The 17,547-nt window shown below is 44.8% G+C and overlaps 1 protein-coding gene across 4 annotated transcripts in view; it reads left to right on the top strand.

Annotated features, from left to right (window-relative positions):
• LMF1 (lipase maturation factor 1) overlaps nt 1–17,547 on the top strand; it is a 186,030-nt gene that overhangs the window by 11,159 nt on the left and 157,324 nt on the right. For 3 of the 4 annotated variants that reach the window (XM_030483161.1, XM_030483163.1, XM_030483160.1), the window contains exon 3: nt 13,415–13,425. The exons of the other annotated variant lie outside the window; for it this stretch is intronic. In XM_030483161.1, coding sequence (XP_030339021.1) covers nt 13,415–13,425 — 11 coding nt within the window. The remainder of the gene's footprint in view (nt 1–13,414; nt 13,426–17,547) is intronic. 4 annotated transcript variants of the gene reach the window in all.

Consider the following 17,547-nt stretch of genomic DNA (forward strand, 5'->3'; position numbering starts at 1 on the left):
GGAGAAATAGTGACTGTCTGCATAGCACTTTGCTGCAGGGAAGGGCTGTGGTGCAAGAAGAAAGGCTTTAGGTGGTCCTCACACTTGTGAAGGCCCCAAATATGTTGGGTTAAAAGAGGATGGGCCCTTAAAACCCCAAACTTCATTAGTTCATCTCTTGGGGTACCTCTGCCTGTAGCAGAGGTGATGCGGTAACTTTGGGGGGGGGTAAAAAGCTATGCCATGAAGAGATGCCCACGCTGTGGACATGACACAGCTGTGTCACTGGGATGTTTCTCTCCCATCTTCTGGCTCTGCAGCACGTGGCAGGGGACTTTCCCTATGGATGGGCTCAGGGAATTTAACATTAAGGCTTTGCACGTGCTTGGGCAGCCCTGAGCCTTGTCCTGTCCCATTCATTCCTATCCTACTCCAAATGGTATGTAAGTGGGTGAAGGATAACAGTTTTCTGAAAAGCTCTATTCTCTGAGCTCTTAACTCAGCATGAACTTAAGACTGTGAAAGAAAGCCACAAAGCTTGAAAAATAGCTTGGCGGATAGTTTTCCATTGCCCATTTCCAAGTTATTCCAAAATTGTCTATTTTTCTAGATGTTTTGTGTTACAGGGCAAGAATTCAAGCATCATCCTGCTCTCATTTCCAGAGATACAGGAGCCTGTGTCATTGTAGCAGCAAGTTCTGTATGTGTTTCTTAACTTCTTTGTCTTTGTGCTTCTATTTGTGTGTGTGGGGGAAAAACCCCATAACAGCCTCCCCCCTAAAGCTGCAAAGGTTTTGTTGCTGAGAGCTGGACCTGCAGTGACTCCTGAGGCTGAAAGTTTGATGTGGCTTGCTCCTGAAGTAGCTGGCTAGCTAAGACATCAACATGACAGGCTTTCTTTGTTGGTGCCCACAAGGCTTTCTGGTGTGCTCAGTGTACCAGTGCTGAGGCTACAGTGGTGCTATAATGTCATTACAGTTTTGATTTAAAAAAATCAAAGCTGGCTGGAATGTGTTCCCTGTGTGTCATTGGGCAGTCTTGTTCTGTGCTGGTTCTTCTGCTCCCAGTCGTTGTTCCTGGTACAGGCAGACCGAAGGCAGAGGTGTGATGGTGCCGGAGGGGTGACAGCCCCGCAGAACTCTTGAGGTGTTCTCAAAGGAAATCCAGTTGTGCTGTTGAACTCAGAGTGGCTGTTTTCTCACCTCTCAAGTCCTTAAGGGAGAGGCAAAGGGAGGGGATAGGGAGAGGAGCCCTTTTCCTCTGCCACACCAAAGCACAACCAGTGTCCAGCAGACCATGTCCAAACGCCTCCTCCTGAGCAGTATTAGAAGCTTGTGGCCAAGCGTTAGGTCTCTTAGCAGCTCTGAAGACAATGAGCTGGCCAGCAGGAATGCAAGTGGAGCCCAGAGTTTGCCTTCTGTGGATGCCGTGGTTGAAAGGAATTGACTCTTGATATTGAGATAAGGCTGTATTTTTTTTGCTTCCTTTGCTGCTTTAGATTTGGAGTTTAAAATTTACCCTGGCACAGGCAGGTTACTCCTGGTATAGAGCAACAACCAAAGGAATGGGTCAAGTTCTGCTGGGGAAAGATAAGAGAAAAGAGGGTGGGATAGGAGGCATTGCCTCAGCTTCATCTCTTCTTAATTGTGGCATCAAATATATTAAACAGGAAATTAAGTTCTTCTTGTAAAGGGGTGGGGGAGAAGAATCAAAGCAACCCAGCAGTGCAGTTCATTCAGCTGCGGTTATGTTTTTCATTAGATCCTCTGAAATGGGTCACTGGGTGGTCAAAACCGTATTATTATTGTGCATACAGTGTGACTTTCACTTCCCTGGGTGCTCACAGTGCAGGTAAACATGGGGAAAGAGCAAAGGGAGGATTAACTGATTTCTCAGCATCCTTCAGGGAATTGTGGTGCCACAAGGGATGAGCTGAGATCTGATTTCTGCTGCTGGTCATGGGTGGGTGGCACCACTGGCCTTAAAGCTAAGGCTGGCTTTAAAACTCCCTTTTCATACTGGTTGTAGGTGGAGTTAGGTGATGCATTAATATTGTCATACAAATTTGGGCAGATTGGGAGGTTTTGGTGAGTTCTGCTTCTTCTCCAAAGCACCTGCTGAAGACTGCAGATCTTGTGAAGGAGCAAAGGACACTGTTGTCAGGCATTCCTTATCAGGGTTGTGAGGTAACTCAGCAAAAAGGCTTCTAAAATAAGGAAGAAATTCCTCCTGTGGACACACTGTTTCGGAGTTATCATATGGTCTGTCTTAACATGTTCCTCTTCAGCTGGCAGGCACGGGATTCCTGCAAACCGGCACTTCTGGGCCAGGCATGGACCCATGGGCTGACCCAATCCAGCTAAATCCTTTGCAGTAGATGCCTGGGAAGCCAGTTCACGGAAGATACAGAGAGATAAGGAGGAATAGAGCTCTCTTCTTGAGGCCAGTGAGGAACAATTTCTTCCTTTTATCGCCTTTTCTTTTTCTATTTTAATTTTAAATGCTTCTATTTGTTTTGGGCTGGAGTCTCCAGATACCGGGTGCTGCTGAAGGAGTCTTTCAACTGCTGTCCAGCTGGCTTGGGCTCAGGCTCAGAGGAAGCTTTAGAAGAGCAAACTGTCTCCTTTGAAGGGCAGGACACGTTGTCTGCCTGCCCCGGCACTGCCGACCTCCATGTGGGAGCTGGGGGAATACGCTGTGTGCCTGGGGACAGCTGAGCCTGCTGGGACAGCGCGGCACGGGACCGGCTGAAGGGCTTTGAGGGTGTTAGAATCCTCAGGAAAGCTGCTCCTGGAACAGGATGTGAGCTGTTTGTAATGGATTTTGTGGGGTAAGGATTACTTTGGCAACCTAAAATCCTGAGAACTGAGGCCAGCATGTCATCCTGAATTCTTGATTTTGCCAGTTTACTCTTGGCTCTTCCAAAGTGCAGGTGAACTGTCTGATAGAAGATGTGCTTTGGTGGTCCTCAAAACTAGGCCAGTTCAGAGAACAGCGTATTGATTTTGGTACCTGTGAAGTGTGGGGCTGAGATTTGCTGAATTTGAAAGTGGAAAGCACCAGAAAGCTTTTGCAATTCTGGGTACTCTGTTCCCAAGATAGCTGTGATATTTGAGGTGTGCTCAGACTAAACCTCTGGGTCATGGGGTGTGTATATAATAGTGCCACACTTGCATCAGAAGCTCAGTGTGTCTTAAAATACTGGATTTTTTTTCTTTCCACTTTTCCTTTTGAAGCAGGAGACAGTCAAGAATCAAAAAACCTGCTGGTACAGAAGAATATTTAATGCGTGACCCATAGGCTGGGTGAAGTGCTTCATCATCGTGTTCATCACCTTGATTTTTCTTGTCATTTCTTTAGACTATGCCTAAATTCAGTAGAATAAGAGTAAAAAGTGGTCCCAGTTTGAGTATAATAGAGCTACTTAATCAAGCTAAAGGTGTTTAAAAAGGTTTTGTGGGAATTCCTCATGCTTCAGGGTCCATTTTGCAGACTGCAAATCCTGCATGTCCAGGTTTGGTCATTGGAAGAACAGCGCAGCTCCACAGGTCTGATACAAATGGCTTTGCCTTTCTCCCCACTTTCTCCCTCCTGAATATTAATATAATGGATTGTGGGACATTGAAACAAGAATGGGAAAAGCTGCTCCTTTGTTTAATATAAAAATCCTTGTTGCAGGTGACCTCATGAAACCTCCCATTTGTGGTTTTATTCCCTGTGGTTGCTGCTGGGGCATACGTCTGCAGAGATGGGCTATGGGCAGTGGAGTCTCTCCAGGAGAAGTGCTCCAGCAGAGCTTAAATCACTTTTGTACCAGAATAACTAATGCATTTCTAAAGTGAATTTGTAATTCTGGAATAGAATCACTTTTATCCCCCAGTAAGGTGTCTCCAGAGAGCTATTACATTTTCTTATATAAACAAACTTTTCAGCTACTCTGCCACTGATCTCCTGTTTCTTCTTCTGTTGTTTCCTCGCTGAACCACCTCCCCCCGGCATTTTCAGATGTCATCTGAAAGCCCTTCCTTTCCCCTTGGTTATTGTGCTGGTTCATTTTACAAAGCTTATTGCCCACTGTTCAAGAGTACAGTTTGTAAAGACACTTGATACAAAAGCTCAAATTGTAGGAGTTTAAATCCTATTGCCTTTTTTTTTTTGCCTTTCATGACTAAGATTCTGGTAGAGTTACAAGAGCTCAAGGGAGTAGGTTAAACAAGCCAATAAATAAAATGTTATAGCATGAGGTGGCTACAGCATTCTTTTCAGTGTGTTCTTCCCTTGTGGAAAATGTTGCTGGAGCTACTGCTAACAAGTATTTAGGGTAAAATAAGAGTAAGCAGCATACCTCTTTTTCTGGAAGGAATATAAAGCTGAACAGTGCTTCTCCACTGTGCAACCCCAGAGACTGTGGGCAATAGCTGTTCAGGCAGTGCCGTTCCAATTCCACATGCCCAAGGTGGTTTCCAAGATGCTCCAACACTTCTCTAGAGCACAGAGGGGAGGATGTGCTTGTCTTTCTGGCCCCAGATGCCTGGTGTTTCTTCATATTTAGCTGGTTGGACATAATAGCTTTTAACTTGAATATTTAAGACTTAGCGGAGGGACAAGTATACTGCGGGTCATGAAAGCATGTCTCCAAGGCATGTAATTTAATTGCAATTAAATTACAGTCCTCAGAAGTTCATTTACAAGAGAGAAAGGAGAAAGAAGAAAGACTTGTGTGTCATGGAGGTTTTGTGGTTTAGATGTCTCATTAAAAAGCACTTGACCTATGTAGGACTTTAATCACAGTCGTCTTGTGCTAGTGGATGAACTGGTGACTGGTTCAGGCTGAACTCCATTAAATGCTGGGGAGCTGATGAGATGCTCAGGGCTGTGTTTTCACTCTCCAGGAGAGCATTAGTAGCCATTAAATGGACTTCTTCCCCACCTTCTTTCCTCTTATATTCTACAACTTTGGGTTTTCAATCTAAAGCACTTGGGGTTTTGTCTTGTGTCATCCTACCCAGTAAAGGTTAGAAATAGATCTCTTCTGAGCTCCTTACTCCAGCTTGTATTACAGCCAGTGTGTGAATTGTGGATTTGATTTGGCAACACATCATTCAGTGTTTTTAAGTGTACAGGTTTGTGACCCTCTTATGAGAAGGGCACAGCACTTATGGAGATGCAGTTTTAGGACTAAAGAGTCCTAGCCTGACATGGAAAACAGAGATGGAAGACTCACCCTTTGAGCTTCCAGCAGATCAAGGGTGAATGAACGTAACCACATGGGTGCATTTGAGCTAATGCAGGTTTTAATAAGGGGCATGGGTAATTCAGTAAGACTTTTTCTGCCCCTGAGCAAGCAAACGCTGACAGATCAGGAGCTGTGCAAGCAGGGAATAGGAGCTTGCATGTCCTGGGTTTCATCAGTGTGCTTGGTTCACTTGGGAAGTTCTCAGAGACCTTTCTGTATGGGCAGGAATGGACGTGTCGGGTTGTGTTTAACCGTGTGACCTTGGCAAGGTCTTTCCATCAGTCTATATCCTGCTCTAGCTGCCTGTCTGGAAGTAATACAAGCTTGTACTGAGGGACTGTAAGGCTTAATTGTTATCAGCTTTACAGATAGTAAGGTTTGAAATGCAAGCAAGAATTAAGGTGCCTGAATCCTGCATACAATTTTGTGTATTTAAAAACCGAGGATCTAGGATTTTAGATGAGTCCCGTTAGCAAATATCACTTTGATGCATATGCTAAATTGGAGCCATCTGAAGTGTGCCAGGGGCTTTGCAAAGAACTCTTTTTGCAACCTGGCTTTATTTTTCTAGCTCTCCAAAATATCCCAAATGACAACAACAACAAGAAAACTTAGAATATCTTATTCCCGTGTCTGGCCTTGGCAATAAACATCAGGAATTTCTTTGTTACTGTGGATCGCAGCCTCGCATCCCTTTTACTCCAACCTCCCCTCCCTCTGTCCCCAAAAAGAAAAGATTATCTCTCGAAACGTAAACCCAAAGTTGAAGGATCTCAGGGGGTCATCCTTCCTGTCGAGGAAGCTGCTTTTTGGCACTTCCTACTCGCACAGAAGAGAGGGAGCGGATCAGTTTCAAAGAATGCTGTGAGCAGTTGATATGACATATTAATGAAAACAAAGATTAATACCATGTGACGCTGTTGCCTTGCACTACAACTGGGAACTAATGAGGCTAATGAGAACCATATTTTTGTTTGAGAGATTAAAATTTAATCACGGCTGATGTCAGAAATGAATCATTGAGTGTTTCCCCTCCCTGCCCCAGGCTGGCGTTGGGTTTGGGTGCAGCCCTTGAGAGGGGCCAGCCCTTTGCCATCCGCTCGCCTAGCATTCAGTGTGGCTGGACAGGAGGAGGGTGATGCTGTGACTGGCTCATTCCTTCATCCCCAAGACCTCTACGTGTGTGCTCTGCAGTGTGAGGTTTCTTGTCTTGGATGAAGCAGTTAAGTTAAATGCAGGTGGCAGTGGGTTGCGTGCTGTTCATTTAGGCTGGGTTTTTTTAAGGGGCAAAGAACACAGTTGCTGTAGGGTGTCCAAGGAGGCTTGAGCATGCTCCTGCCCACTTCTACTCCAAAACCTATGTGTTATTCTGTGGGATAGAGTGGACTGAAAAGGCAGGTGGAGATGAACCTGATGAAGAAGCTAGGTCCAGCTATGTTTTAAGTTTTAGATCATCTATGTGAGCTGTTTGTAGAAGAGCTGCCGAAAGGGCTGTCAAGGGATGCTTTGGTGAGGTCTTGGTCTGCTCCAGGTCTGGTGGTTGCCTGCTTCCATGAATACGTTCCTGCAGAAGAACTAACCCATGGCAAGTCTAACTTGCCATTGCAACACTATGTGAAAAACAAGAGGCTTTGGCAGAATGGTATGTGGGGCTTCCTGTGCAGCTGCATTGCTGCTGAGGCTGTTGAGTTTGTAGCAAGTAGTGCCTCTAAGGTTAATGCCATCTGAATAATGTGGGTGCTTGTAGGATCTTAAAGAGGTTTAAAAAGAGGGAAGCTAAAGAGGAGTTTGAGTATTTTACATTGGTTGGTTGCACAGTGTTTTGTTCTGATTACTGGCTTTGCTTCATTCAATAATAGCACCTTTGGAGGATCTTTTTTCTATTTAAATCTGCTGTAAGATAGCCAGAGGTCTATAAAAATTAATTCTTCACGATATATAGAAGAGATCATCTCTTTGTCTACAGTAGAAAACAGCATTGTGCTGAGCGTCCCCTAAGGTGTGTGTGGCTTATGTCCATACCATGATGAGCGTTCCCATGAGCATCCCATTGCTGACCAGGGCTCATTTCCCCCTCACTGCCTGCTCAGGCTGTTCAATGTGTGCTGTGGAATTGCTCTCCAAGTCTTGTTGTCATGTTAGTCCCAACAAATCACTGCTGTTACCTGTGTGCAGCACTAGGACAGCACAGAAGAGCAGAGGTGTGTGCCTGCTACTTGGCTTTGCAGAAAGCCTGATAAAATGCCTTAACATCATAAAGTGTAATGCTTTGGTAGCATGGCAAATGTCAGTGAAGGGCACATAGTGATATTCTTTCACCTGCTTCCCCTGTCCCTAACTTGTCATCCTGAGAAGACCACGTTCAAACATCAGTGGCAATAGGAGTGGCACATGGGAAGCTGTGTGTTCTCTGTGGACAGTTAACACCGCACTGTTTCCTTTGCACAGACTGTCTTTAGCTTCCAATCACTCCTGCAAATCACAGCCGATGAGAAAATGAGAGCAAAGCAATGATCAGAGGGTTATGTGGTTCGTGGTGTGGCTGTGCAGTGGCTGATGCACCCCAGACCTTTGCCAAAGACTGAGACAGGCATGTTTTAATTGCTTATTATCTGGCACATCTCATTGCCAACTGTAGCCAATATACAGACCTGGATATTGATTCCACAGCTGAAAGATTTAGGAAAAGAATGAATAATGGGTTTTTTTTTTTTTCATGATTTCTTTTAAAGTGTAACTTGCCAAATAGCTTCATGCACCCGCTCTGGTCCAACCCTGGATGTTGTTGAACTCCTCTAACTTCTCCAACAGCTGTGGTTGGAAAGAATGTTCATAGAGCGATGGGTACAGCTGAAAAGCAATCAGAGGTTAGGGAAGGGTCCAGGCGTGGTGGGATCTGTGTTTACTGGCTTCCCTAAGGGTCTTAATCCAGGCATTTATTCCTAGAGAAGGGGAGGCAAGCGACTGCACAACAAGCAGGCTCTCAGGGAAGAGTCTGGGGTAGAAAGTAGGTGAAAACTTGCATTGGAATAACTCCTGTCTTTATGAACTTCATGGAGATGAAATGGCCATGCTTCTACCAAACCCCCCAGCCTTGCTATAGACCTCTTCCTTTGTGAATTGTGCTCAGCCTGCAGAATGGTTGGCAGTTTGGGGCCAACCTTTGGAAAGAGATTCGTTAATGCAGTTAAATGATCTTTTTCCTTAATCAAGGAATGGAATTACAGAAATGCGGTTTTCCTGGGATTTTACCTGCTAGCAGCAGAAATCCAAAACCTTTCTGCTGCTGGTGCTGAAAAAGCAGGATGGCAGCACTCATTCTGTGCATGCACACACCCCAAAACGCCACAGTGGGACTGATCCCTTTTTTTTCCATCAGTGTCTGTTCCTTCTTGCCATGTACCTGGATTTCCAGTTTGACTCTGCCTAGGGAAATGCAGTGATTTTGGCAGCCTGGTGTGGTTGCAGTGGGGTGGAGGAGCCGTGGTGCTGCTGTGGTCACCTTCCTGCTGCCCACTCCCATTCTCACCTTTCCTGCCTTGGACTCCCCATCCAGCTTAAGGAGCAGCTCAGTGCAGGGTTCTCAGGGCTGCCGTTTCAGCATCTGGTTTTGGCACGGGAAGGATTTCACCAAAGCAAACTTTGCTTGAGTCTGGATAATTCTGCAGTCACGTAAGCCAGGGCTTGTAATCATTTCTAGCTTTGGAAATGAGCGGGGACAGAACAGTTGGCGAGTGCTGGGGCTTAGTTGGGTAATTCACATTTGGTCTCTTATCCCAGCCTGGTTCCTTGCCTCGCATGGGTAAAATAAAGCGGTGCTTTGATGGTTTGCTGCCTGGGAGCTGCCACTTGTGCAGCCGCAGGATGGGGCATGACTGAGCACCCGGCGCTGCTCCAGGAGCGCGGCTGTCTCATCCCATCCCATTCCTGCTCCCCTGGTTGGCTCCAGCTGTGCCCAGGCACCTTTCCCAGCACCATGTGCAAACCGAGGAGCAAACCTCATCCTCGAGCGCTCTTTTTTTTCCTAATGTTATCCCTGTGCCTTCCATTTAAATGTGGATGTTGTAATTACAGAGCGCTGAATCCCAGTTTTTAGAGATCTGTGACCACAATAAAGTGAATCCAGAAACCAGACGAGTGGTTTCATTTACTCCCATTCTAGCTTATTTCCTCCCCCCGCGACCGCTGTGCAATGCTAAAGGCTTGGCAGCAACTGAAACCAGCTGTCAGAAATGTTTCTTACCCCCACATTTTAAAGTTAATGATGTTCTGAAATTAATGGTGCACTCGATTAATCCTGTCATCTCATTTTGACGGACTTCCAGTCTCTTGGAAGTGATGTTTGCCAACTGGCTTCTCTCTTTGAGGCAGCGTGCTCAGGAAGTGGATCCCCAGGTGCCAGGTACTGTACATATATATATACACACACAGAGAAAAGATGGGGTTTTTCTTGTCCTAAGTGTTTACAGCTTTAATTTGGTTGCTATATTGTGGTTCACCAAACAAGCTTTCAGGCACGTAAACCAGTAACTTTTAGGAGCATCACGTGCAGTGCAGCAGTGGATGAGGTTTTGCACATCTCAGAGCTGGGGAGGTGTCAGCCAGCATCTCGTGTCTGGTTGTCACATTGTGTTGGAAGTGGGTCTGGCTCCATGCTGGGCAGAGAAGAGGGAAGAAAGTGACCCGTTGTGATGAAAAGCTGAAGGAGCTGAGCTTGGTTAGTTGAGAGAAAGGAAAACTCAAGGCCAGGTTGAACGGGGCTTGGAGCAACCTGGTCTAGTGGAAGGTGTTCCTGCCCATGGCAGGGGGTTGGAACTGGATGAGCTTTAAGGTCCCTTCCAAAACAAACCATTCCATGAAAACTGGGAAAGGATACAAAGATCTTCAAGTGTGTGAAAGCGGCAGAGAGGATGGAAATCAGCTGTTCTCCGTGTTTGCTGTCTTCACGTGGATAGGAAAGTTGCTGTTGGTTTACATGGTGGAAAGGAAGATACAGGTTAGACATGAAGAAAAGCCTTCTAAATATGCATATGGAGGAGCCAACATTGGGCTGAATGCCTGGAGAGGGAGGTGGAATCTTCATCGCTGCTTATACAGGCATGTCAGAGGTGGTCCTCACAGAGTCAGTCCTGTCTTGGGGCACATGGATTTTCCACGTTTCCTATAATTCCATGGATTAGCCCATTTTTTTTTTTTTCCTCCCCTAATGCAGTGCCTGGATTTATGGCAGGCAGCTCATCCAGCTTTCCCTGTAACTGGAATGTTGGTGCTACCCAAATACCTTTCACCCCATCCCAAGTTATACAGCCTGGAGAATAAGATTCATAATGGAGTTGAAAGTTGACATCTGGGTTCACTTTCCGTAGAGGATGTTCTCCACAGAGAACAGTGAGAGAAGCTGTTAACACCAGCTGCAGATTAGGGATGCAGCAGGGAATTATCCTGCCTGTGGAAATCAATTTGGTTGGAAAGAAGGACCCTTCCAACCCAAACTGTTCTGTTATTCTATGATCTTGTGGTGTTGGGCACTGCTGGGGTGTGAACAGTGGGTCCTGTTTTTTTGGATTATACATACAGATGTATTTTCTTAGTAAGCATCAATAGATGTAAAGGTAAGAGTGCTTTCTGTGTTCTAATACTGTTTCTTAACACACTTGATGTAGAATTTTGTGCTGTTTTACAGCCTTACAAGAGGAATCCCTGTCCCAGACAACACTTGTGTTAAATTATCTGTGCAGCTATGGGGAAGGAATGTAAATTCGTTGGGCAAGTCTGGCTGATCTGCCTTAAGCAAATAGAAACCATCATCCTGCATGCTTTGCAGACAGAAAAAAACATGAAGTTAAAGAGAAAAGGGGGTGTTTTCTGCTGGGTTGGGTTGGGAGCTCCCTGTTCGCACAGTGGTGGCCTGGGAAGCTCTTGCAGAGCCATGTCTTCAAACTTGTGTTGTCTTCTCCCTGCTGCCTCCACCACGGGCACTGATGATGGAATGTATTTTCATCAGGAGTGGTGGAGTTTAAACTATGTTTTCCTATCAGTTTTTGCTTTCCAGGGATAGACTTGACTAGAATTAATCAGCATGACAATGTGGTGAAAACAATTTAACCCAAGTATTTGGTGTTGTTTATGATTCTCAGCTGATACTTGGAGTCTTTTGAAGTGTGAAGTTTGCCTCTAATGCCAAGCCATGGCTAATTACATTGTTCTTCGGATGAGGAAACAGAAATGACATCGCGTTTTAATTGGATTTAGACAATCCAAACGGAATATACTTAGAATTTGCAAAATTTGTGGGATTGACAATGTGCAGATCTGTTGAAATTTGCCAAAAAACCCCCAACCCCTCAAAATCAAATCCATGTTTTCACTCGTTATTATCTGTCGGTAACATTCCAAATGCCAAAGCAGGGAGTAGGAAAACCATCAATTTTTGTTAATAAACACTTCTGTGTACTCTGTATAAGCAAGGAAGAGGATGTTGAAAAGGAGTAATGGTAATTGGGTTCCAAACTACAACCTGAAGTCTGCGGGAATTGGGTACCTGCCTGTTTGTACCTATTAAATCCCCCCCCAAAAATCCCTACAAGAAGCCCTGCTGCTTTTATGTATTTGGAGTGGGCCATTTGGTTTGGTTTCCTTGGCATTTGTATCGCAGGCTTCTTCAGAGAAATAAATTCACAAGTGTTTGCCTGTCATCACATGACAAGTTATGGAGCCTGGATTGATGTAATCAGCAACAGACACACGTCAGAAAACTTAATGTGGTTCAGAAGAATACAATATTTGATTAATTCCTCATTTTGTGTTTGTCTGTGTGTGTGTGTGTTTTAAATGAGCCTCAGGGGGTTCTTAACTTCTGCCAAGAAAGAAGAATAATTCGTACAAGTTTATGTTTAACTGCACCACAAGTGTGGTGGAGCACAGCAAAGTTAGGTTGCCCTTAATGACAGATATCTTTATAAAAAGCTGCTTTTATTAAGCAAGTTAAAACTTATTGTGCATTTTAAAGTTATTACTCTCTCTCTCCATCAGTAGCCCCACATGAAATTGTTGTTAAATATGTAGTAAAGCATTTAGAATGATGGATTTTAGAGCTATTTGAATTCCATGCACACCTATGCAGGGCATTTTGGGTCTTGTCAAGAAGAGCAAATCTTTAAAAGGCTGGGTTATTCTTTGTTTTGGGGTTCTGGTTGTTTTGGGGTGGTTTTGGTTAATGTATTGCAATATGCTGCAGATACAAATAATAAAGCTATCATATGGGATTGAAGCCATGATGGCAGTAAACACAAGCTGTCTGTTGAAGAACAGCATCTTAAAACTTGTTAACCTTTGGGGTTTACTCGTAATTGGAACTGATAATGGAATGGTTTCTAGCTACTGGTTGTAGCTAAGGCTAAAGGTAATTTCAATGAAAAGCCAGTTAAAAAGGCAAGTTAAAAGATATACTAGATGGTGGCAAATTTCATATGAAAATGCTACAGTAAGTGTGTATCAGGGATCTTCCTGTGGCACTGAGGGTCAGTGAGTACCAGTACACAGCACTCGCTAGCAGATGGCATGGTGCTAGACTTCTCTGGCTTCAAAAGGGAATGAAAACCCAATGGATGGTTCAGCAGTGAGAAGTAAATTCTTGCTTCTCAGCAGCGTGGGCTTCATCAGCACAGATGTATGCCTTAACTTCGTGTTTTTAACAGCTTCAGTTGTTGCCTTCTGCCTGGGAAGTGCTTAGCATGCTTTGGAAACCACGGATGCTTAATGCTGCAGTGGAACCTGGTGGAGCTGCACTAGCAACTAGTTCTTGCTCAGAGGAGCCTCTCGCATCAGAGGGACAGTGAGGAGCAGCCCTTTGTGCAGCCCAGGGTCTGTTGTGATTTGGGGCTTGCTGTCTCTTCTGGGTTAGCATCTATATTGAAAGAAGGGATGAACTCCAATTGCTTGGAGTGCTAAATAACAGCTTAATTTACCCAGAAACAAGGGATTTGTCTCTTCTTTCATTGCCAGGTAGCAGCAATTTACCATTTAGTGCCTGTGAGTTGCACGTTATGTGGTTCAGGCATGTTCCCATGCGCTTGACAGATGTGTTTTGGAACAAAATGTGTGAAGTTTGAAATTAAACTTACATGAGTTGTAGGTTCCTGCAATTCCCACAGCCAAAATTTTAATTTATTTTTGCTTTTTCTTCATTTTGTTTTGCAGGTATTCCTTTGGTAAGTGAATAAAAGTGAGAACAAATCTGCAGTAGTAATGTATTGAGGCATTTGTCGGTATGTAGCTTTTACATTAACTTGCTTTCTCTTTCTCTGTCAAATGTTTGATTGTTTTCTGCCTTTCACTGGATTTCTTTCTGCCCATATGCCCTTAGGGAAAGGAAAACTGATGTAAATGCTGTAAATTGAGATTGAAGGAGACTTGGTGGGAGGGTTCTGTAAGTACAACAGCATCGTTTGGAGGGTGACATTAAAGATGAATAGTTAAATGAGGCAACCAAGCAAAGTGGGGTCTGAAGGACATCCCCTGGGAAGGAACCTGTTCCTCCCAAATTCCAGTTCCCTTGCCACTGGTGATTTGTATGAACGTCAAGAAGCTTTTACTCATATCGTCTGCTTTTCTGCTGGTGTGAGGTACAGATATTACTCCCTTGGAGGTGTGGAAGGTTTAATTCCTGCTTTGCACAGGTTGGGGTTTTTTTTTCAGCATTAAGTATTCCAACCCACAGCTGGAATCTAAATAGAGTGTTAGAAATCCTGGTAGAAAATGCTCTTCTCTGTGGAAATATTAGGAAAACTGCGGGTGTAGTTCTGATTTTCTGGGAAGAAATGTGGTTATTCTGGTGTAAGGCATGAGAATAGTTAAAGTCCTTTTGTGCCTGTGTATTGTGGAGGCTTGCAAAAGTAGCGACTGAGCATGCCTCCCCCTTCTCCCATGGTCTAGTGGAAGGCATCCCTGCCCAGGGCAGGGGGATTGGAACTAGGTGAGCTTTAAGGTCTTTTCCAACCCAAACCATTCTGTGATTCTCCTTCAGGGAATTGCATCTGTCTCCTTGTTTATGAGTCATTTTAATCAGTTGTGATTGAACTGGTTTGTTGTATGTGGGGATTGAGATGGTGCTTTACCAAGTGCAGAATCAGAGGAGCGTGTGTGGTTAAGATGATACTTTCACATTGGATGTGGATATTTTAACAAGCTGGACTTTACAGCATGAATCCAAACTTTCGTTGGGTTAGTGAGGACACCCGTCTTAGTTTTAGCTCAAGCTGCTCATCTTCTGTATGTGTGTTACTCTCTCACTGATGGTTGTAGAAAAGCTGCTTTTTGCAAGTGGTGTTTTATCTTTCTTTGGCTTTTCTTTATGTCCCGACTGGATAGTCACCCTACGAGGATTACTGAAGTCCTTTGTACGCAGTAGGGTCTCTCCCTTCCTTGTTTTTGGCTTAAGGGCTACTTCTGAATAAGATGAATGAGATGTAAATCTTGAGTTACTTTTGTTAGAATACAGGAAAACCACAATATTTTTGTTATAATATAGCTGAAACAACAACATTGTCATCCATTGCTGTAGAAGTACATTAAATATTGCTGAACTCTGGAAGCCTTATTCTTTGGTAGCATCTACTTCAAAGCAAGAGCTTTAAAAAAAGAATTATTCCTGGAGAGATCTTTGTAAATGCTGACTGTTTCCTATTCCCCTCCAGGAAGTGTGCTCTTTTTGATGCATCTTAGCATGGATTTTGGTAGCCTCTATTAAAACTGCAGGCTGTCCCTATGAATTTTAAAGAATGTCCAGAGTCTGGAAATAACAACAAGCTGTTAGGCCAAATGGGATCAAGCGGTATTGCCACAGGTTTTGCTCTTTGCTCTTACTCCTGTCAGGTAACAGTTATTAAAACCACTCCTCACTTCAGGGAATGAGCTGTGAAACAGCCGTGCAAGAGGTTGCACAGTGCAAAGCACGGGCCATAGTGGACTGTTTATCTCTGAAGGGTGAAGAGGTGCTCAGCCATGCGAATCCTGGGGCGGGTGTCAGCCTGGGGGTTAGTGCTGTGCTGAGATTAGCCAAGCTCTGACATCTTCTAGGCTTTATTTATTGTTATTTGGGTGTAAATTTGGCTTTAGATGTAGTGTAGTGTGTTTCAGTGAGTGTGTGGTGGGTTTATATGGGGTGCCTCTGTGTGGATAGGCACAGCTCAGGCGTGTGATATTCCCTGATGGCAGACTTGGTGGTTCCTTCTCCTCTCTGCTTTTGGCAGGGCAGTGCTCCTGTTGCTGAGCATGGTCTGTGCTCTGGAGGGACTGCTTGTTGGCCAGAGTGGTTTGGTTCTTCCTAGCTGAGCTGAGGCTGCGGGAGTCGCAGGGATGGATGGATGGAAGGATGGACGGATGGATGGATGGATGGAAGGAAGTATGGAAGTGCTGCCTCTCCTCCGTGGAGCACATCTGCAGGGCCAGCAGCCAGGCTGCTCCCGGAGAGCTGAGCTTTTGTGGCAACTTCATCCCCAGCCTAAATCTCCTCCTTGAGCTTTGGCTTTCCTCCGTGGCCCTCTCTGTTGGATCCTCTGTCTAGGTGCCTTGTTGACCTGTGTGTGCTACCACAAGCCAGCTGGCCTTGCTCAGCACCCTTGGTCCTGGATCAGCTCCAGGAATGGCAGGTCTCCCTCTCTCTGAAGGTTTCAGGTGTGGTGCTGGGACTAGAAGGAACCAGCAAGGTCAGCGTGGTATTTTATCCTTCTTTAAAATGAAGGACATTTTTCTTCAGACTCAGAATGAGACCAAAGCTGTTTCAGCAGATTTGTGGTGTTGACAGCCTTGCTGTTTCTGACCCTTTCTGAGCAAGGGTGTGCTCTCCTAGAGCAGAAGTTGCTGATGATGCTTCTGTCTGAGATACCCTAGTGGAATCCTGATTTAATAGTGATTTATTATCTCTGTTCTAGCAGAGGCTTTGAGAAGATGATGTTCTTTTACAGGCTTTCTTGTTGTCTGTCTTCTCTTCTGCCTTATTATTGTGTTAAGTAGCCCCAGATATTCAGAAGACAGTTTGCTGGCCCTGAGTCTGTCCTGAGGTCCTGGTCAAATGAGAGAGCAGCAGGGAGCTAAGCAGAGCTGCAGAGAAGCTGCAAAGATCATGTGAGTTGTAATGGACAGTCACATCCCTCTGGAGAGGAAAATTCCAGGTGCGAGTGGGAAAATGATGTAAGTGTCCTGGGTGATTCCATGTCGTCACTTCCATGGCCATTGGATACCTCTTGGAGCAGCAGTTTGGATTCCCAGCAGAAAAGACAGAAATGCATCTGTTTACCTTTTGGCTATCTATAGGATCATTAAACAGAATTGAGGATTGAGAAGCAGCTGATCCGATTTGACTCTCGATGCACAAAAGCATCCTCTTCGGAGCCAAAGCAAATGTTTCCTTGCGGATGGTTCCAGCGTGCCTTGCTCCTGCACATTTTGCAGCCAACTCTATGACTAGAATTGAAGCCTGTTTTAAAAGGAAGAGCTTTTTTTTCCCCCTCATAGTAAATTTTCCTCTTAATTTTGGTATGGAGAGAATACAGTCACTGAAGGTTGGATTTAAGTAGTTTCTTTCCCACTATCTATAAACATGGAATGAGCAAATAATTTGGTTCCTACCCTACCTGCCCCCAAATTTTACATTGCATCTATTATCTTAGAATTTAAGCTGAAGTGTGTTTTGATTAGAAGTAGAATAAAAAGTTGAGAGCCGAGTGTACGTAGTTCTCCATCACTTGTTAAACCCTCACTCTTTACTTCAATGCAAATTGTTCCAAGGAGGCTTTTCTTTTAAAAGGTCTTCAGGGATCTTGAATTTTAGATGTGCATTGACATAAAATTAAATGTTAGAGTGCACAGCTGGGGTTCTTGCTTTTGCTGTGCGAGATTGAGATGTTTCTGCTTTGTGAGTGCATGTTTCCAAGGAAGGGGTGAAGTTTTCACATGAGTTGCACTATGCTAGTGAGCAGCATGGCTGTCACAGGAGGAAGTGAGGGTAAGTTGAAATGACTGAGGTCAAACTTCACTAGTGCAGGTCCAAAAGTGAACGGAGATGTCTGGGCTCACCCATTGATTCCTGCAGGCCCATCTGCAGTGTCTGCGTGGTGGGGCTGCGCTTGCCCAAGTGCAGGAGGATTCAATGGCAGAGCTTTGCTTTACACATGGCAGCACCCAAGTGTCACACAAGCACCCGGTGGCACTTGTCACTCCAGAAGCTCGCTGTGCAGATGACCTGTGGGGAGACACTGGCAGCAGGATGTGGAGCACGGGCTGGTCTGTCTTATTCCTGGAGAACTTGGTTCTGCTCACAGCAGGAGATGATG

The sequence above is a fragment of the Strigops habroptila genome, chromosome 4 (genome assembly GCF_004027225.2).
Source record: "Strigops habroptila isolate Jane chromosome 4, bStrHab1.2.pri, whole genome shotgun sequence".
NCBI lineage: Eukaryota > Metazoa > Chordata > Aves > Psittaciformes > Psittacidae > Strigops > Strigops habroptila.